Here is a 22,792-nt window from a genome sequence, read left to right on the forward strand (position 1 = left end):
AAAAAACGGTTAAGCACTTTCATCTGTGTACTACAGACTTCTTCAGAACCATAATACTAACAGCTGATGACCTATTTAAAAACTTTTTGGCGCCATTTCATTCAAGCGCTATACTTCTCAACAAAATTTAAAGTGCTACTACTGTTATTATCAAAAAACATCTGTTTATCTTACACATATATATATGTATATATTTGCAATAAATACTTTAAAATCATTTTATACTTCCAGTGCATACACTATAATTAAAATGTTAAAATTAGAGCAATTAATATGATTAAAAATAACAAATCAAATAACAATATTATAATAACTGTAAAAAAGGTCTTATGGAAATAAAATCATTTATGCCAGGAAATTTTGTGGCATTTGTCAACATTTGCCACTGGCTTTCTTTTCTACCCAGGTGGGCTTTATAATTACCACCACACGGTGATATATTTACATGATCAATGATGCCAAATATAAAATTATGTGTATCACCTTTCTATTTGATATGTCGGAGCAATGCATTTTGGTATCTTTAACCTTAATCTTATATCTATGCTCGTATATACGCTTTCTAAACTGTCTTTCTGTTTTCCCTATGTACAAAGCAGTACATACTAAACATTTAGCAAGATAAACTATGTTCCTACTATTACAATTTCCCTTTTTAAACTTTATATAAGTACTATTGACATCATTTAATCTACAACCACTTGCTTCATTTATTGCACAACACTGTTTACAAGACCCACATTTCTTCGTGTGTGTGTTTGTGGACAATTTCTGAGGATTCAAGCCATTCAATAAATTTTTTATATTTCTACCCATTTTATATACAATACAAGCTAAGGGTGTAGTAGGTATAAAACCTTGTATTGTATATAAAATGGGTAGAAATATAAAAAATTTATTGAATGGCTTGAATCCTCAGAAAATGTCCACAAACACACACACGAAGAAATGTGGGTCTTGTGAACAGTGTTGTGCAATAAATTAAGCAAGTGGTTGTAGATTAAATGATGTCAATAGTACTTATATAAAGTTTAAAAAGGGAAATTGTAATAGTAGGAACATAGTTTATCTTGCTAAATGTATAGTATGTACCGCTTTCTACATAGGGAAAACAGAAAGACAGTTTAGAAAGCGTATATACGAACATAGATATACGATTAAGGTTAAAGATACCAAAAATGCATTGTTCCAACATATCAAAGAGAAAGGTGATACACATAATTTTATATTTAGCATCATTGATCATGTAAATATATCACCGTGTGGTGGTAATTATAAAGCCCACCTGGGTAGAAAAGAAAGCCAGTGGCAAATGTTGACAAATGCCACAAAATTTCCTGGCATAAATGATTTTATTTCCATAAGACCTTTTTTACAGTTATTATAACATTGTTATTTGATTTGTTATTTTTAATCATATTAATTGATTTAATTTTAGCATTTTAATTATAGTGTACGCACTGGAAGTATAAAATGATTTTAAAGTATTTATTGCAAATATATACATATATATATGTGTAAGATAAGTGGATGTTTTTTGATAATAACAGTAGTAGCACTTTAAATTTTGTTGAGAAGTATAGTGCTTGAATGAAAAGGCGCAAAAACGTTTTTAAATAGGTCATCGGCTGTTAGTATTATGGTTATGAAGAAGTCTATAGTACACAGATGAAAGTGCTTAACCGTTTTTTGTATATGCTTGGAGTGTGATTAAATATATTACTTTCTTGTTAGAGTCGAGTTTCACTTGTACCGTAAAGCTTAGTTGAGACATATTTTTGTCTCTTGTTAATTTATTCAGTTTATAATTTAACTGTATCAGAACTCAGTATTGATTTCACTTTTATCTTCACCTGTGATGACAGTATTTCTAATAGCCAGACTGAACTGTCAAATTTACTAGAAATATGAATTAAAAACTTACTTTCAAGAGAAGTGCCTTGTTGGAGCAAGCTCCATTATGCAAATCAAGTACTTTAATTTCAAATAATCACCCCATAATTAATGCCTTTCAAAAGGCTTGTTAGGGTGACAAGCACCAATTATATAATGAAAAACAAGGCATTAATTATTCATATCTGACTGATTCAGGGAGACTAGCATTAAATTATCTGTTGGCCATTCATGATATAATCATAAAAGGCACTGATGAAGGATGTGGAAACAGTAATGATAAATAGAAATTATTCTTTCTGATAGTGTTTATAGTTATTTTATGGCACATACACTTATAATAAAATTGAAAAGAGTGAATTTTCAAATATCATAGCAAGAGTTAACACTACTATTTATAATCTGCATTTGAAGAATTACGTCATCATTGATAATCTTAATTACTTTATACTCCTCACCTGTAGATACCTATTTATTATTATTTAACCAGAATCCATATAGACATGGAAAAGCCAGCACTGAGACCTATAATTTCAGCTAAGGTGTGGTCAACTGATCTAATATTCATATTTGTGGAATGTTTCAGGTGAAGAAAAATGTTTTATTAACAGCAGTATAGATTTTTAGATAAGGTACACTTGTGGTGTGAACAACATATATGATAAAGTTATATATTCAATACATTTGCTGTAGACTTGTTTTTTACTGCAATATCTAGTGTGGGAGTTGAATCTATTTGGACAAAGTTAAGTAAATTGTCTAATTATTCAAACTTTTTATAAGTGCCATGTGTAATCTGCTATTATTGGTTTTATAAAATGTCTTCTTATCTAACAAATACATTTACATCTTAAGAAGAGAAGTAGTTATGGGTACTCCTGTTGCCAATTGCTATGCAAGTATTTTATTTATTTGAGAAGATGAATTTGTGTTTAATGAACAAGACTTTTTTTTTAAGTTATTTTTATAACTACATTGTTGAAAATTTCCTACTCTGTGAAGGAATAATGGATTACTTGAAAAGCTTTTTGGCTTATTTGATATGAACTACATATATATTTTTTGAAGTTTAAAATTGCTGCATCTCAGTATAGTATTCATTTTTTGGATATTACTTTGACCTATTCACAACGTGGTACAATTATAACAGCTGTGCATAAGAAATCAGCTAAAAGCAGTACCTATATGCATAGCACCAGTATGCACCTTGAAGATATATTTCAGAATGTTACAAAAGGTCAAACAATATGAATATTTGGTTCAAATAACAGTGAGGAGAACCACATGTAGTAGCTGAAAATGTCTGAGTGATTTCACAGCTACAGGATATGGACAAGAATTGTTATAAAGTCTGAATATTGCTGGATCATATTTCTCTAACAGACATTAATCTGAACATACATATTAAAGTAATGAACCAAACAGGATAATTATTACCTTTAACAAACATACTAATGATATATAAGGTATAATTAAAAAACATTCCCACAATTAGTGCTCATTTCAAGGCTTGAATGGTATAACAGTAAATGAACAATTCTTTTCTTTTACAAATACTAATTATTTGTAGCAGAAACTTTGCTATGAAGAAAGGGATTTTAAGCTAAAGAATAGAATAAGTAAAAAAAAAAGCATTAATTAGAAAGCTGGCATAATACCATGCCATAAAAGCCAATATTACACATTGTTTTATAACAAAAGGGGGTCAATATTAACAGGAGTGGAAAGTGGTCAGAAGGTGTAAGGAGTGATAAAAATTTAACTGGCTTTGGTAGCTATTTACAGTTATATAATGTGATCTGAATAGCTTAACAAGTTAGCAGTACTATTACTGCATGTTGGTGGCACACGTAGGGGTAAATGCTGTTCATACTGTGATGGAAAAGTACTCAGACATTTTATGTAATTTCACATTTGAGGCAAAATATCTGTTTCATTGTATTAGGATTTACACGATGATTTAAAAGGAGTGATTAATGCATGCTTCAAGGTATAGTGCTCTGTAATGTCCAAAAATCAGCACCAGGTGCTCTGTCACCTAGATATGAATTAATTTTATTTGTGTTGAAGTAGAATTTATTTTTAGATCTCAAGACTTAGCAAGCTAATTTTGCTACTGTAGATATTTGCTAAAATGTATTTAGGATATTATGTATGTGAGCATTGCTTGTAGGCTGTGCTGAAAACTTTGATGTTTTGTTGTATGATCAACTGAGCTTCAGATGTACAATTGTGTTTAGGTTAGCTGTGAAATTATACCAGTAAAACAGTTTTGGTAATAAAAGGGTGCTGGCTAGTATGATTCTTGTCTTTTATTTCGAAAATGAGTTCTATACAGGCGAACTTAGCTCAGATAAAAAAAATAATAATAACTGTGGATTCTCGGGGCACATTACAGTATGGAAGGAGGAAAGGGGCTAGTACTTGTCATATTCCTGTTTTAAGTGGTCTATCAGTTGTCACAGCATCATCTTAGGAAGAAAGATAAATCTATCCACATCATTTATTTGGCACCTGGCTGGAAACTTAACACCATAAAACTCCTCCAGCACCATTCATGCTGCAGAGACCGATGTTCTGCCATGGCGACCCCTGATGGGAAAAGCTGAAAGACAAAGAAGAAAAAGTAGGAGCTAGTTTTTAATGGTTTATACCCAATGTTATTCACAAATAGGTTTAATATAAAAGTAGCTCCCCCACCATCACTATGACCTATGAAAAACTAACCCAGATGAACATTTTTAACCCTGCATTTCCATCTTTTCTGTCTTAATAGAGGACAAGGCCACTGCCTAAGGGTATCTAGTAACAAAATCCACCACCATCAAGATATACCTCTTACTTGAAGATATTGGAGTAATAAGAAGCCACATAATATCCATGTTGACCTTCTGAAATGGTTCTTCAGTAACAGACTAAGGTCACAGAGCACTCTTACTTTTGTCATCTGCATTTCCAAATATCTGGTATTTTTGCAATGTCTGGGCCATACAAATTTTGCAAAAAACTGTTTTTTTTGCATACTTTATACCTATATTGCCTGAAAAAGGGATTTCATGGTCTATAGCTAGAAGTGCCTAACACTAGGCCCTTGGAACTACCATCTACTGTGTTACTTCCTCCTACTGCCCCCCCCCCCCCATTCAGCAGTCCATTCTGTGCACAATAGCCCCTAGTCTCTGGATGCAGACTCCCTCTAACCCAGGAGTCACTAACCTCCTTGGATACCTCACTCATGTTTTATAAGATAAGATCTGACAGGTATGCTTGTCATACCTCCATCTCTCTCCCTGTTTGTAATCCTCACTAGATTTCTTTCAGTAGGATGTCTAGTGCTATTTGACAACTGTGGCTCAGATTTATGCTTACTGCTAACAAATATCCATTCCCCTGAAGTAGCCCCTTTCTCTCTGAGTCCCGCACCCTTTGGCACATTTAACTTTGATTTAGGCTTGCTACTATTACCCCATTTATTCATGAAGCAACTACATCATTATTCTCCATTTGAATTGTGGGTACTTTCTAGGTGTCCCCAGAGATACCTTCTCCAATGTGCTGGTCTCTATATTTGGCTGAATCATAAAAGTCATTTCCTATCAGGATATCTGTAGGGGTATCATAAGAAACTTCCCCCAGCTTATCTCCTTGCCTCTCCCAGTCCAAATAAACCCATTTCAATGGCAGCTGAAAAGGTGTCCACCCCATGATCTTTGCTGAAATGGGCTTCCCAGTGGCTTTGTTCTCCACCCTGTCTCTATTGAAAATTAAGCAGTGCACATCCAACTTGATTATATTGGAATCATTTAACCCAAGTACCTCACCCATTACTGGAACCAGTGACGTCCCCCTTTCCCTTTAGAACCTGCTGCAACTGTGTAGGCTACTACCCATGGATTATGTTATGCCCAAATGCAGCGCTAGTATTTCCTGCTTACTAAACATAGGTCAGCCTTTTTAGACATCTCTCATCAATTGAGTTACATTCCCAGTCTGTCAACCAGACTCTGATATTTTCGGGTGAACTGCTGAAGCACAGATGAGAGCCTGAAGCATTCATCTCTCCCACATTCAATATGTGCTCCACACACAGACAGTTCAATGTGTACAGGGAAAATATCTTTTATCTATTTAGCTATCTATTTATCTATCTATCTATCTATCTATCTATCTATATATGTGTCTATCTCTCTATTTCTTTATTTGAGCAGGTAAATGGGCTGGTCCACTGACCATCTTCATGAAAAAAACAAACTACTTTGGTAGCTGAATGATTAGAACAGCTGGGCCAATGATCTGGAGGGTCTAGGTTTGAGTCTTAATTAAGGCATACATTTTGTTGGCGTTGTGCTCCTAGACGTTCACTATGCCCTGTGCTTCTAAATGCTTCTCATTGACGTGGCATTTTAATTGCATTCTGACTCTGGGAATTTAGCTGATGCCGTCTGTCCTTTCTATTTCTTTGACTGATTACATTATGGGTATTGAGCTGGGGAAGGAAGATGCTCCTGAACTTAATTCTGTATCTGTGTTTTGCAGTGAGCCTAGTTTATGGGTTAAAAAATGGTTTGCATATTAGTTCTCTTACCTGGTAGAAAATAAATTATTCATAAATAAATATATCAGAAATGTGCATGTACAGCTCCCTTTTCCTCACTCAGTTGACTGAACTTCGTAGACAAAATAAATGAAAATAAATAAAGGAGGGGAAAATTCATCAGTAAAGGGAGATTAAATATAAAAAGAAAGTATGTTTTGGGGATAAAAATGGAGTTTATCCTTATATACATATATATATATATATATATATATATATATATATATATATATATATATTGCTGTATGACTGTATTGTATTTTTTATTTATTTAACATTTGTTGACCAAGAAAGTCTGACAAGGACAGAGCTTATTTTCAGTGGAGGCCTGGGGAAAAACATTTCTTTGAAATGTGGGAGGATACTGGAGTACCCAGAGGAAAGCCACGCGAATGCAGGGAGGACATACAAACTCCACACTGAAGGCACCCTAGCTGAGAATAGAACTGGAGAACCTCTTACTGTGAGGCAACAACATTAACCACTGCACAACTGTAAATACTATTTAACTGTATATTATAATTACTGTTTGAATTACTAAGCCTAGTACTGCAATATTTTTGTTTCTGAAGTTTTTCTCCTCAAGCCTGCACTGAAAATGGGCCTGTGGCCCAGTCTGATTATCCTGGTAAACAAATGTAAAATAAATATGTGTGTGTGTGTGTGTTTATATATATATATATATATATATATATATATATATATATATATATATATATATATATATATACGTGTGTGTGTGTGTGTAATTTTCTTAAAATACATAATTTAGTTGCCTTTTACTAGATATATCTAAAGTCTGAACATTAAAAATAGTCAGATTTTGCATTGCCCCTTTAAATAGAGGCGGTCACTTCCCAACACATTCTACTTCCTGTGTTCTGAAAATGAAACTGTAATGTCTTGTTGCTATGGTCATGGCTTGCAGAATGTGGGCTGTGAGTATCGTCTAAATTTGTCAGTTTGTCTGAAACTCTATTGATTCTGTATTGTTGACACCGGATGAATAAAGTCTGTGTTAACAGGATTTTATACAGTGGAACAAAACTTTCCTGTTCAAGTATAGAAGGAACATCCCATTTAACTGAAAGTTGGTTGGTATGCTTCAAAGATCCTAGAAACTGAAGCTGGGGCATTCAATGCAGGAAACAGACTGCAAAGACAAAGAAGAGATGCAGAATCTGTGTGCTACAAATGGGAGAACAGAGCAGTGCTGTTGGGAGCACAGACGGAGACTGGAGCTGTTCTGCCAGGAGGATGAGGCCTTTGCCTGTGTCCTGTGTGTTCCCAGCCATTCCGGTCACAGTTTTGTGTTCCCGCATGATGTAGTCAGTGTGCATAAGGTAAGGGATGATTCGTGATGAATGTTAAGTAATTGGTTTCCTCTACAGGGATGAATTATCCGCCAAACTTTTCAGCCCAATTTTTTTTCTTAGGTAATGAATAATGTATTCATATAAAAAGTCAGTATTTTCTGACACAAAGCAGAAGCTTAGAAAGTGTCATATTAAGTGACATAGTAGAAGGTTATGTAGGAAAAGTTTGCTTTTGTTATTTTTTGCTTTTGTTTTTTTGCTGATTACACAAAGTTATGCAGCATGTCTGATACACAAGCAGGTTCAGAAAAAAAGTTAACTGTCAAGGTAAACGAGGATTGCTTAAATTCAGTGCATCTGTGAGTTAAACTAAATTGAAAAGAGTACAAAGTGTTGTGTGAAAGTGTTAGCATTAACAAATGACGAAGGGGCCAGGGGTTCATCTTATTTGATTTACTAAATGTATGCAGCTATTATGAGGGGGAGCACCAGAAAGGCTGTTTGAATACTAGGCTGTGTACGCATAGGCATGGCAAAACAAACCTTATACAAAGAGGTGCGGTAAAACAAAACTAAAAGTTATTATGCCTTATACAGATAGAGCTCACATAAACCACCAATGAGCAGTTCTTCAGACCTCATCCTTCTAAAGATGTGGACAGTTTGACGGTAATTTAGTACAGCATGAGAAAATGGTGCATGGTCTACACCAGATGTCACACACAGAGAGCCTCCACAAACTTTAATTAATGTAAATATATGTTCTTAACAAAAGAGGTATAAAAACATTTAAGCACCACAGAAGTGGTAGTAGAGTCTATGTGGTTGCCATATTAAAAACAAAATAAAAGATGTCACAGAACAAGAGGACACAATCTGAACTCACGCACAGCCCAGAGGAATAAGAGGAAGAGAACTATTTCACAGAAAAGGTGATTGGTACAGTCTAACCAAAAAATTGCACTATTAAAACAGTAAATGAGTTTAAAAATATGAGTCACACATACATGAGCTCTTTGATGTGATCAGAAATGTAAAGTAAACTGTTGGTTTATCAAAACAGATATGCCAGTCTAGAGATTAGGTGGGCAAAACTATCTTTTTTTTCTGGAGCCATAGTCTATGTTTCTATAGCTGAGCCATGTGTAAAGCAAAAAGACAGTCTGCAAATATATTTGCTTGTAGGGCTGTCTTCTTTATGAAGTATCTAATGTGGCAGTCCCTCCTCTTTGCCCTGAAAGATGCATGGAGCATGTTTTAGTTAAGCTGTAGTATGGAGTTGGCCTGTATTCTATCAAAATGGCTAATCCCACCTTTTCTAGTAGAAGAAAAGGCATTGCTTATCGCAGGAAGCAGATATTTTATCTTAGTTTTTGTGAGAAAAAAGCCATATAAACCAAGAATAACTTCATATTTAAGCATACACTGATATTTTATTAGTAGTAAGTAGCAGAATGCGTCTGAAGTATTTAGAGTTTAGTGTACAGTGACATTTTTTATATAAATAGAAAAGTAAAGATTTAAGTTGGGATTCATAAACAAATAGCATAATGTGTTAATTGAATTTGTGTTGTGTGGTGATGTACAGGGTGGGCCAAATCAGAGTCTCAGGCTGCACCATTGTGATGCCTGGTGAAATATTGCAGCTAACATTGTATGTAAATGAGTAGCGTTATGGTAATAAGACCAATTAGAAATGCAAATGAGAGTGAACAACATGACTGAGTGATTCAGAACTTGCTGAACATGGTGCGTCAGTTTTCAAATTTGTATGCCATAATTTTTTGGTGAACAGAGACAAACACCATGCTAATATGCGAGGAGTAGCATCCGCATTAATGAGACAGTATATTTTGGGTGCCATTCTTATAGCCATTGTAGTCGATGGTATGGCTCATTGCTCCCCATATCACATGATATGACAATTCCTAACAGACCATCACCATCACTTTAAGGGCATAATCAGAAGCTGTGTTGTGGACAGAGACACCATGTGAGAGCTTGTAGTTGTGCCATTGTTACATGGAATCCCACCGGTTGTGTTGAGTACTACTTCCTGCGGGCAATAAGGTATGGGTAGCTTTGACTATCCTTGTTACTGGGCCTTCCGGTGGCCATCATGGGATACAGGGAGAATATTACAGGCATCTCCCTGACAATTATTAGTTCATTGATGTTGTTATACCATAGCATGAGGAACGGCATATATGGTTCCCACATAATGAAGAGGAGAGAAGCACCCCTAAGCAGACATTCTTTGAAATAGCTCATTACCTTAAAGTTCAGGGAGGCCACTGATTGTACCCACATCACCACTAAAGCTCCACGTAATCTATGTGACAACTATGTGTTGATCTGAAGGGTTTCCACTCCATTAATTGTCAGGTGTTATTCAATATTCAGGGTGTATTTATAGAATGTATGTGAGTGCCATCCAGAGAGTTCTCACAATTCCCACATCTGGCACATGTCAGACAATACTAGCTGTATGTGCAAGGTAATTTCCTTCATAAACATCGTATTGATGATGCTGAATGCACCTACAGCCATGGTTTATGACACCAGTAATCAGTCTACAGAGCATGGCTGAGACTATATGGAACTCAGCACTGTGACATGTATCATTGAGCATATGTTCAAATTATTGAAGGCTCACTTCCGAGCTTCTGTTAGTGGCACACTGCAGTATGCTATGGGAACTGCAACAAGATATTTGCTGTCTGCACAGTGCTGCAAAGTGTGGTATTATACAGACAGTTAAAGCAGGGGTTTACCACTGGAGGACCAAATTAATCATAGTCAGTGGTAGAGGAAGTGCAGGTTGATGAGCTGTTGGAGAAAGTGACAGCAGCAAAAGATTGTCAGAGGCAGAGGCAGGTGCAATACATTGTAGCACTGCAAACATTTGGTGTCTGGTCCACAACTATGGGCCAGAATAGACTCAACATGGTTTAAAACTGATGTGTGCAGTACTACACCTAGATTATGCTGTACGGTGCAGCAGACATTACCTACCTATGAAACATAGCAGTGGGTATAGAGCACAGGTGTCATATTGCACAGCTGGGGAGAGACAGATTGAGAGGTATCAACTGTGGGCACATTGGTGAAATGGGGACTAAGGGTGTGGAATGGAGTGAGTGACATGGCTAAGTGATTGCAGTAATATAGATGTGTGTCTATGTATGTATTTTTATAGTTTTGTTGTTGTTCATGATCACAAAGATAGAATTTGAGCTTGGTACAGTGGCAGCTCAGATGTAAGATAAAGAAATTATTTTTTCACACACACAAGTCTGGATACCTGAGCAGCTCCACTGAGGTCACCGTAGAAATTTAAAAAATAAAAATAGTGGAATTCAGAATCCACAGGTCAGTCATGAATTAATACGAGGTAGTACCGGGTGATGTAGGGTGCCTTAGTGTTAAAATCTAGTCATGAATTAATACTAGGTAGTACAGGGTGATGTAGGATGCCTAAGTGTTAAAATATGTAACTTATCCTGTTTGATAAGGAAATGAGCAAGTCAGAGGCCATGAGCCCCTTAACTGTTATCTGGTTCTATTTGTGGCTAGATGACACAGGAGATTGTTTTCCACAGTTTTACTTCTTAGTTTTTGTCCTCTCTTGTTGTAGTTATATAATAAAGATCACTTCCAATTTCAGGGTTTATCCCTCTTCAGAGCTTTGAACTTTAGATTATAGGATGTGTTCATTATGTGTTGTGTAATATTGTTCATAAAATAAATACCAGTTGCTCTTGACCATAACTTGTGGTTCTTAACATACACACCACTGTCTGTGTATCTGTCAGTTACACTCCTCTTTCCAAATAAAGTTTTTAATAGACAACTACAAAACCAAAAGTAATGGCACAAGTGCACAATAAAAACTGGTAATCCAGAAATGTTTTTTGTGTCCGTGCCACAGTGCACCGGTTTCCAGGATTTAATACACAACTATGTATTTTCTGCCACCACTCCCATATGTAAAGTGATTATTATATTTTGCTGCTCTTATTTGTTTACTTATTTATTTTAATTTGTTAAAATCTACAGGACAAGCTGAAAACATCATTGTCATCCCTGGAACTAAAAGTCAGAGATCTTAAAGATTTACAAACCAAGAATGAGACAGAATTCCTGGAGATACAAGTAAGTAAATTGACTATGGTTTGTTCTGAATGTTTTCAGTACAAGTGGTCTGCAACAAAACTGAAGGAAGTAGGCAATATGCTTTGTAGGTCTGCATTGCTTTACTTTAATTTCATGGCATACACTATTAACTGTATCTAATTAGAGTATGTGAACTATCTGTTGGTTTTGCTGTAGTACATTTTTATGATTTGGGGCATTGATAAAGAAATGAGTCATTTTGAAAGACAAATGTATCAGGAGGCTATAATTTTGAATCATGTTGACCGACTGCATATCTTTTACTCAAATATCATTGGTTTAAAAAGAAAAAAAGAGCCAAAAACAACTTTCAGTGAACACTTATTTACTTATTTTTGCAGGGGCACAAGCCTCTTTACATCCTCGCCATGTGGGCTAGACTTCAACACCCTCATCTTTTATGTACCAACTTGAATACCCTACAGTAGTGGGGGGGGGGGCAGTGCAACTGCAAAGGGAGCCAAAAGTTGTTTTCAGTGATAATAACTGGAGCAAACAGCAGCATTCAAACAAAAGCTGTTTTGTGGAATGACAGATTCATGTATGTTGGACAGTAATTCAAACTAATTACTTAAGGTTTATTTAATCCTTGCACCCGAGCTATTTGTGTGGATATGATTTGAACAAGAATTGATAAATTTAAGTAAGGGAATTATTTATTTATTTTAAATAAAATTGGTTATTTAAGTACAGTGAATAAGACTGTTAGAGATGTGGAAAATAACACAAAACAGTTCCATGGTTAATTTTAGTTGAGTGTATAAGTCTGATACAGTGATTGTTGTGGCACAAAGGTTAGTGTTCCTACCACGCGGTGCTTAGACCGCTAGCTATGTTTCACTATGTGTGCCTTCTTTGCAAGTGTAGATGTTCTTATTTTGTCCAACAGGGTTTTCACTGTTTCACAGAGTTTCTTCCTTCATCTAAAAGACATGCAAGTATTTGAGTCTGCAATCTCCAGATTGCACATAGGTGTGTGTGTGCGCGTGCGCATGTCAGTGTGTCTGTGCGCGCGCATGTGAGTGTGTCTGTGCGTGCACATGTGAGTGTGTGTGTGTGTGTGTGTGTGTGTGCATGTGAGTGTGTGTGTGTGTGTGTGTGTGTGTGTGTGTGCGCGTGCATGTATGTGAGTGTGTGTGTGTGTGCGCGCGCGCATGCATGTGAGTGTGCACATGCATGTGAGTGTGTGCGCACGTGCATGTAAGTGTGCACATGCGTGTGAGTGTGTGTGCGCGTGAGTGAGTGTGCGCGAGTGTGTGTGTGCGCGAGTGAGTGTGTGTGTGTGTGCGCGTGAGTGAGTGTGTGTGTGCGTGAGTGAGTGTGTGTGTGTGCGCGCGAGTGAGTGTGTGTGCGCGCGAGTGAGTGTGTGTGCGCGCGAGTGTGTGTGTGTGCGCGCGAGTGAGTGTGTGTGCGCGCGAGTGAGTGTGTGTGTGTGCGAGTGAGTGTGTGCACTCGTGTGTGTGTGTGTGTGTGTGTGTGTGTGTGTGTGTGTGCTCGTGTTCATGTGTGTGCTAGCATGTGTGCGAGTGTGTGTGTGTGTGTGTGAGCGAGTGAGCGTGTGCATGTGTGTGTGTGTGTGTGTGCATGTGTGTGTGTGCGTGCATGTGTGTGTGTGTGTGTGCGAGTGTGTAAGTGTGCCAAGCATGCGAGTGTGTGTGCGTGCATGCGAGTGTGTGTGTGTGTGTGTGTGTGTGTGTGTGTGTGTGTGTGTGTGTGTGTGTGTGTGTGTGTGTGTGTGTGTGTGTGTGATTGAGATTCTAGACAGAATTTGTTTTTGTTGGTTGCCAAAACAGGGTTGCTGAAGTACTGAATATGATAATTGTGTGTGTGTCTTTCGGCTTTTCCCAGTTAGGGGTCGTCACAGCAGAACTCCGGTCCGCTAATGATTGGTAGTTGATTTTTACGTACCAGGTTATCAGCTCTGACGCACAACCTTCAACGAAGGTACGCCCATTCACTCATGTCTCCATGCAGAAGATGCTCTAGCTGAAAATCAAACTGGACAGCGTCTTACTGTGAGGCGACAACGCTACCGTAGCACCACCACCACGGGTACTGAATATGATAATGAATCTTAGAATAAGGTTTAACAAGTATGGTCATTTTTCTGAACTCTTTTGCTGCTGAACCCATAGTCTGAAAAAAGTATGGTTGTATCTGTAGCTTTCCAGTAAAGAATGACCTGTGGTGTTATTAATTAACTTGGGGTCTTAACCTGTGAAATGCCAGATACCAAGAGGTCTCTCCAAGTATTCCTTTACTTTTTTGAATGTGAATCTCCATCTCATGCTGGTATCCATCCTGACAGTATCTTATCTAGGAACTCATCTCAGAATGTCACAAACATAAACTCATTAATCCAGAAGGATCAAGCAAAACTGCATTGAACCTACCGAGCAGCAATTTTTTCATATATTGTTATTTTCCCCAAACATTTAAACACATTGTTATTTCTTCTGCACAAAGTATAGATTTTTTGTACACCATCCTGATATACTTGGACATTTTTAATTGAAATAATTATATTGAGCAATTTGCATCTATCACTTTAAATAGTTATCCAAAGCCTTTTTATCACTTTTTATTTCTTAAAAAAATAGTCAGGTTCTCTTCTACCATCTTGTAGCAATCAGTTCCTAGCAGACTACCTATTTAGCCCTTCTCTCCCTCACCTAATACCTGGAGTAAGTTTATTTAGAGGCTGTGTGTGTAGTGGGTACCATTATCAAAACTTTTGTTAGGTAGTAGCAGCTCACGGTCCCTCAGCATTGTGTGCCCGACATGTAAGTGCTAAGGATTTTGTTCAGTAATGCTGTTTAATGAATTTCTGCTCTTGTATAAGAAAAGATAAGTGAAACAGGCTTGATTTATACATATTTAAAGCTGTAGCCCCGTTCTTGTGCAGGGTGGTGCTAGGATATCTTGACTGTGCACATCTAGAAAGTATACACTTCTGATTGATAAGCTTGTTTTTGAGGCACTATGAGGATACAACAGTAAACTGGCTGCAAATGAATTGTGCACTAATATACCTTGCTTTTGGTTACACGAATAGTTGCAATATGGTTTCATTGCTGTGAATCACTGTTTAATTCCTGATCACAGCAGAAAATAGTTATTCTGCAAGCTTTCATTGATGTATTTAGTTTACTGTCCTGAATGCAAACATTTAAATAATGCCTGCATTATTTAACCTCGTTACATATAGGAACTCTTACATTGCTTATGTGCTTACAGTTGCATTAGTAACATCACTTGTGCCAAATGACCAACCAGATGAATGTTGTGCTGACAGATTTAATTAATGTTAAGTGCTGCTTCATTACTTGCATGTATGTTGAGATAGGTTCAATTCCTGCATTTGATATAGCACTGTATACTGTGCGTGGTTTTTGGTCATGTGTTTAACTCTCTAATGCTGTAATGTATCTATAGTTTGCTATGCAATTATTCTCCCAGTATACTGTCTCACCCACTAACAACTGCACTCATTCTACGGCTCCCTTCCTACACAGATCACCTTTCTGCTCTGTTACCCTTCATCATCGGAGTCTCTGGCTCACAGAAATGTCCAACTGCAATAGCGTGCAAAGACCCTACAAGAATTTATTATAGTAACTCTATTCTACCAGTAAATGTAGGTTTTTCCACTACTGAAACCCATTGTTTAAAAACCAAAACTAAACAAAATATAAACTTCTACCTTAACATTTAAATTATTCTGTTGGTGGCGTGCACACCACCAGGGATGTAGTTGTATGATTTCCTCCCCTCATCTTCTTACAAGCCATATTAGTGTTTGTGAATTTTGTTACTTACCTCAATTTAAGTGATGGGTTTCTTTTGGCACTCGGTGTGTGCCCAGGTTCTACTCCCTCCTCTCAGGCTCACTCTACTCCCCTACCCTACTCCCAAATCCCATTCATGCCCACTTTCCCTAAAATTAAATCTCACAACTCCACCCATCACTTCAAACAATCCAATCACATTGTGCTAGCTCAACTCTACCCCATCCTGTACTTGGCAAGCCAGTCATATCATACTAATCATATTACACAGCTAACAACTGGTAGTTTATAGCACCCTTCATAATGTCTCACTCTAATTCACATTTACTAAGCTATTCAGAAATATCACCCTACCTCATACAAATAACTCCAATACTCTTCTCCAAAGTAAAAATTCTACAAATTCTGTTCATTATATTACGTCAAAAAACTCTCCCCACTTTCTGTATGCAACATCAACAGTTCAACAAGAATACAAAGCCTATCTCTCCACTTTTCAATATTCTCAACCTCCTCCCTCTGTGGAGATATACACCCCATCCCTGTTCTCACCCGTCAACCCTTCCTGTGACATCCAACTCTCTTAATTCCTCTAAATCCCTACATATAGTAACACTAAGCTTACAAAGTATTCACAACAAAACTACAGACCTTCATGCCTGGATAGCTCTCAATAAACCGGACATCATTGCTGCCACAGAGACCTGGCTTAAGCCAAATATACAAGCTTCAGAAATCCTACGTCCAGGCCACAGTACAATAAGGACTGATAGACCCCACAAAAAGGAGGAGGAGCAGTCCTTTACTCTAATAACTGTAATATATTCTCATACTGTGATACCATCCCACAGTTCTCCAACACTGAAATTCTGACCTCCTTCCTAAAACTGAGTAAGTCCAAAAAACTATCATAGTCCGTTATATCCCCCTCTGCAATAACATACCGATACTGGAAGAAATACTATCCTGGTTCTCTACAACATTAAAAATTAAACCATCAATTTGGGTGATATAAACATTATTTGGTTAAATCTTTGTTCTAAATTTCCATCCTCAAGTATAAACCTATTTCATTTCACTCAGTCTACCAGTACTCCAACAAGACATAATAGCTGAAGCATGGAGGGATCCATCCTTGACTGGATATTGGTTTCTGGCCATACCCAGTTCTCCTGTGCTGGTACTCTGTCAAATGCTTTAAGTAACCACCTCCCTGCCTTTGCTCACTGATCAGCACCCTCCCTCCACAAACAGCATAATTGTAAATATGTCAGGAATCTTACACATTGTAAGCCACAGACATTCACCAACATACTAAAAATATGAGCTGGGTGGTCTTATTTAAAATATCTTCTTCTAGATGATGCACTGTAACACTTCAACACAACCTTTATAGAGATATTAGGCAGTCTTGCACCCCCAAGGATAAAAAGTGTGAAATCTAACCATGGCTAACCAAATGTACTAAATCACTGATGCTATCTAGAAATAAAACTTGGAAACTGTGGCAAAACTCAGTGACACCTTCAGACCTATTGAGATTCAAACAGCTCCATAAACAAGTAAAAAAGCTAGTATCCAAAGACAAGAAAGACTATTATTTAAAAGTACGAACAAATCATAACCAAAATTCCAAAAGATTCTGGACATCTATAGGATCGCTTCTCAACCCTGGTACAAAAGTAACTCATGTCCACACCTAGACAAAACATCCATGTAAATAGTTTCTTCAACTCACACTTTATAAATTCCATAACATTACTGCTAACTTTCCACAACTACACTCCAACACAAGTTATACTGGATCAACCACAATACCCCACTTCTGTCATTCCCACTTGTCCACTACCTAACCCATAGATGAATCAACAATGAATGCTTCACCCACTTTCTCATTTACTAGAATGACAACTTCCACTATAAAAAGGCTACTCCTCAAGCTAAAACCCAGTTGTAACGCACCAGAGTAGTTCCCCACTGAATGTCTAAAACTCCCTGCAGAAGCCATTGCCTACCCTGTTGGAGAATCATATGTCCCAAAACTTTGGAAAAGAGCTTTTATCATACCCGTCCATAAGGGTGGCAGCTCGACTGATGTCTCAAAACTGCCATCCTATAGCTATTTTATCCCCAATCTCTAAGTTTCTTGAAAAATGTGTACACGTGCAACTTCTGTATTTCCTCCTCAAGAACCAAATCCCATCTCCAACCCAGCATGGATTCAGACCAGGTCATAACACTATAGCCCCATTAATATCCTTCTTGCACAGAGCAATAAGGCCAGAGACTCAAAATATTATATCTACCCCATTTCTAGACTTATCTAAAGCTTTTGATATGGTATCTCACTCGCTTCTATCCAACTCTGAAACACTTTATTAGCTACCTTCTCTCTCCGCTGGTTTTCCAGTTACTTATCTGACAAAAAGGCAGTTAGATGGGGAAATTTTCTAGCGCTATATCTTCATAACTCTACCTGTGTTCCCCAAGGCTCTATATTAGGACCGCTCCTGTTTAGTATTTTTATAGACCATCTTCAATCCTCATTCAGCCAGGGGTCACTCATACAACATGCAGATGACTCCACCATTATATGCTCTGCTAACACTACACCTGACTTACAAACACATCACTCAGTCAGCAATTACTGCCATAGGAACATGGTTATACCACAATCACTTGTCTTTCATCCTCAACAAAACCAAACTTATGTTATTTACACCCAAGAAAAATACTTCCATAAAAAGAAATTTCAGTCCACAATGTTTTCCCAGAAAAACACTAAACCTGAAATAGTTTGCCACACTAAACTGCTAGGAGTAATAATTGATGAAAGCCTAAACTTCGACTTGCGCACACAACATAACTTCAGTAAAACACATCAAAATCTAGGTGTTCTTACAGGCATAAACATTTCCTTTCTCCTTTACAACTACTTGCTACCACTTACCTGCTTCACTATGTTACCTACGGTGCACCCCTACTTACTAATCTGCTGTCCCCCCTGAAAACAAAACTCAAAATATGTTTTAATAAGATTGCCAAATTTGCTACAAATTGTAGACAACCCACCCACCACTGCACACCTCTATACTCTCTCTAAAGTGGCTTGAACTCCCACCCTATCTCACTTATCTGCAACTAACTGCAACCCATAATTATTAAACCCTCAGATTGCCCTGGCCTAACCTCTTTATTTACCCACTATCTTCCTAATAGGTACCTTAGATTTCAAAATTACCACTTCCTGCAAGTCCACAAGCCTAATCTACCTGCAGGTCAGGTACTTTACTCTTGTGTTATAGCCAGAGCCTGGAATGCCCTTCCATTAGTAACTCCTACCACTCACAGTCATACCCTACCTGCAGGTCAGGTACTTTACTCTTGTGTTATAGCCAGAGCCTGGAATGCCCTTCCATTAGTAACTCCTACCACTCGCAGTCATACCCTACCTGCAGGTCAGGTACTTTACTCTTCTGTTATAGCCAGAGCCTGGAATGCCCTTCCATTAGTAACTCCTACCACCCACAGTCATGGTCAGGTACTTTACTCTTCTGTTATAGCCAGAGCCTGGAATGCCCTTCCATTAGTAACTCCTACCACTCAGTCATACCCTACCTGCAGGTCAGGTACTTTACTCTTGTGTTATAGCCAGAGCCTGGAATGCCCTTCCATTAGTAACTCCTACCACCCACAGTCATACCCTACCTGCAGGTCAGGTACTTTACTCTTGTGTTATAGCCAGAGCCTGGAATGCCCTTCCATTAGTAACTCCTACCACTCACAGTCATACCCTACCTGCAGGTCAGGTACTTTACTCTTGTGTTATAGCCGGAGCCTGGAATGCCCTTCCATTAGTAACTCCTACCACCCACAGTCATACCCTACCTGCAGGTCAGGTACTTTACTCTTCTGTTATAGCCAGAGCCTGGAATGCCCTTCCATTAGTAACTCCTACCACTCACAGTCATACCCTACCTGCAGGGCAGGTACTTTACTCTTGTGTTATAGCCAGAGCCTGGAATGCCCTTCCATTAGTAACTCCTACCACTCACAGTCATACCCTACCTGCAGGGCAGGTACTTTACTCTTGTGTTATAGCCAGAGCCTGGAATGCCCTTCCATTAGTAACTCCTACCACTCACAGTCATACCCTACCTGCAGGGCAGGTACTTTACTCTTGTGTTATAGCCAGAGCCTGGAATGCCCTTCCATTAGTAACTCCTACCACTCACAGTCATACCCTACCTGCAGGTCAGGTACTTTACTCTTGTGTTATAGCCAGAGCCTGGAATGCCCTTCCATTAGTAACTCCTACCACTCACAGTCATACCCTACCTGCAGGTCAGGTACTTTACTCTTGTGTTATAGCCAGAGCCTGGAATGCCCTTCCATTAGTAACTCCTACCACTCACAGTCATACCCTACCTGCAGGTCAGGTACTTTACTCTTGTGTTATAGCCAGAGCCTGGAATGCCCTTCCATTAGTAACTCCTACCACTCGCAGTCATACCCTACCTGCAGGGCAGGTACTTTACTCTTGTGTTATAGCCGGAGCCTGGAATGCCCTTCCATTAGTAACTCCTACCACTCACAGTCGTACCCTACCTGCAGGTCAGGTACTTTACTCTTCTGTTATAGCCAGAGCCTGGAATGCCCTTCCATTAGTAACTCCTACCACTCACAGTCATACCCAACCTGCAGGTCAGGTACTTTACTCTTGTGTTATAGCCAGAGCCTGGAATGCCCTTCCATTAGTAACTCTGACCACTCGGTCATACTTCTTTCAGAACTTCTCTGCTTGAACACCTCCCTACTAACTGGATCAGTGCATGTACTAATCCTCCTCCCTTCATAACCTGACTGGCATTTTCCATAATCAAATCACAGCGTCCCTATTAAGTCTCCTCAGACCACCTACCACAATTATAATGTAAATCCTGCTTATTATGACCTTTTATTAAGTCTCCTCAGACCACCTAACCACAATTATAATGTAAATCCTGCTTATTATTTCCTTTTCATTATTTTTTTCTGTTTTAACTTTCTGTAATCTCAGGAATGAATTTCCAGTATGTTTCCTGTGCATTTATTTTATTTCTCTTGAAATGCTTAAATTGTTTGTGTAATATTGCATGTTTTGTAAATTTTGTATTTATTCACATTAATACTGTAAAATGTTCTGTATTGTGTGAAGCTCCCTCCTAGACTTCCACTGAAAATGGGCTCTTTATGGTCTGGTGGACCTTCCCGGAAAACAAGTGCCAGTAAATAAATACATGCACATATGGGATACTTCTCTCTCGAAAATGTACTAGAGCTCTTTGGCACTGATTTCAAAAAGTTTAGAACATTTTTTTTTCTTAGGCCTGCGCCTGCCACTTCCCATTCAGGGACTGTTCCCATAAATAGAATGTAACTTCCTATAGAACATGATTTTCATAAATAGGATCCTTTGTTAAAATCTGGTTTGACATGAATTAAGAACCTTTGGATCTGGTAACAGGGATTTATAAAACATTTTGCACTAACTGCATGTTTTCCATTGCTGCTTCATTCTAACCCAAAGCACTGGACGTTTTGCAAGAACTGGGATGCTTCTAAGTTCAAAGTAGAACTGATTGTTCATTTAGTCAAAATTGTCTTACTTTTGCAGCTTGCAGTGGTCTTTTTGGTCCGAGGGCTTAAGTCTAGAATTAATTTACTATGTGTCTTCTAAAACGGCAAGTGATCCTAAAACCTAATGATAGCAAAATAGATCTCAGCTACAGGCAGGTCATAAATGCTATACAAATATTGTAACATCATCAGTATATGCACACACACAGGTGCAGTAGGATTGTAGAGGCTGGAGAGTACAAGGCAATAGGGTAGGAGTCGGGAAGTAGCAATAATTGGCTATAAATTGCACAGAAAATTCAGAGCAATAAGCAAGACAGGAGGAGATGTAATCTATTCATTTATTTAAAATTGTTGACCCAGGCATAGAACCAAAGCATGTGAAATAGTTTTACGATAAACAGTGGAAGACAAAAATGACAAATTACCAAAGACTGATTAAAAGAAAATGTTCAGTGAATTAAAGGAGAGTAGGATAAATGGTAAAATTATTATATCAAATATGGTAACAGTGAAATAGTTTAAAATGTAGAGAATACAGAGCATTTGACAGCATGCTAGGAGTCTTATATGTATTAAGCTAACGCACTTTATTGCATGTAGATAAATTAACATTAATAAAAACTGAGGGGGATGACTGTAATTAGTGATATAGAGAATAGACAAGATGGGATAGAATTTACTGGGGTAAACTGGCGAAGGAACCAAGGTATTGGGAATCAATAATTAGAGAGGGAAAGGTAATAGAATGGGAACAGGCCAGGAAGACATTTGGACTGTAGGCTTGGTTTCTTTGCCAGTTTTCTCCAGTAAATTCCAGCCCTCTCTTGCCTATTCTGTGTACCCCTAATTGCCACCATCCCTATTGGCAGAATTTTCTCCATTTCCACGTTGATTTAGTTCTTGGAATACTTTCTTCTACTTTGTGTATATTAGATTCTGAATGGCTATTGTTCTTCTCCTTCAGAATCTGCATCCAAAATCCCAGTCTTGTCCTTATTTCTTGAGCTTTTCCCAGTGTTTTCATCATTATCCATTTCCACTTTGAATTATAGCTTGCTGCTTGTTCTAAGTATTGGAGCCTTAACTGTATGCTCTGAAATATCCTTTCAGATCAGGTAATCCCAAACCACCTTGCTCTACTGGAAGGACAAAATTCTTCTTCTTGTCTCTTGCCCTCTTCCTCCCTCATAATTTCATTTCATTTCATTTTTTTGGTATTGTGTATCCATAACACAGAGCTTCCATTTTCCCAGTTTTTGTATTGTGTTTTCTTTAGTCTCTTCCTACATATCCTTAGCTATCATAACAGAATTCCTTTTAACCCGTACTGCTAAGTACTTTATTTTATCATGCTCCCATAAATAATAATTATTGGTGAACCAATCTGTCTAAAAGTACATGGT

General features: G+C 37.8%; 1 protein-coding gene across 1 annotated transcript in view; it reads left to right on the forward strand.

Annotated features, from left to right (window-relative positions):
- The first annotated feature begins 7,378 nt into the window (after positions 1 to 7,378).
- The window catches only part of LOC122813917 (zinc finger protein 271-like), a 97,969-nt gene continuing 82,555 nt past the window's right edge, over positions 7,379 to 22,792 (forward strand). Inside the window, exons 1-2 of the mRNA XM_044086462.1 lie at positions 7,379 to 7,830; positions 11,863 to 11,958. Coding sequence (XP_043942397.1) covers positions 7,627 to 7,830; positions 11,863 to 11,958 — 300 coding nt within the window. The 5' untranslated portion in view covers positions 7,379 to 7,626. The remainder of the gene's footprint in view (positions 7,831 to 11,862; positions 11,959 to 22,792) is intronic.

Source organism: Protopterus annectens, chromosome 10.part0, assembly GCF_019279795.1.
Source record: "Protopterus annectens isolate FY-2018-M chromosome 10.part0, PAN1.0, whole genome shotgun sequence".
NCBI classification, from domain to species: Eukaryota; Metazoa; Chordata; order Ceratodontiformes; family Protopteridae; genus Protopterus; species Protopterus annectens.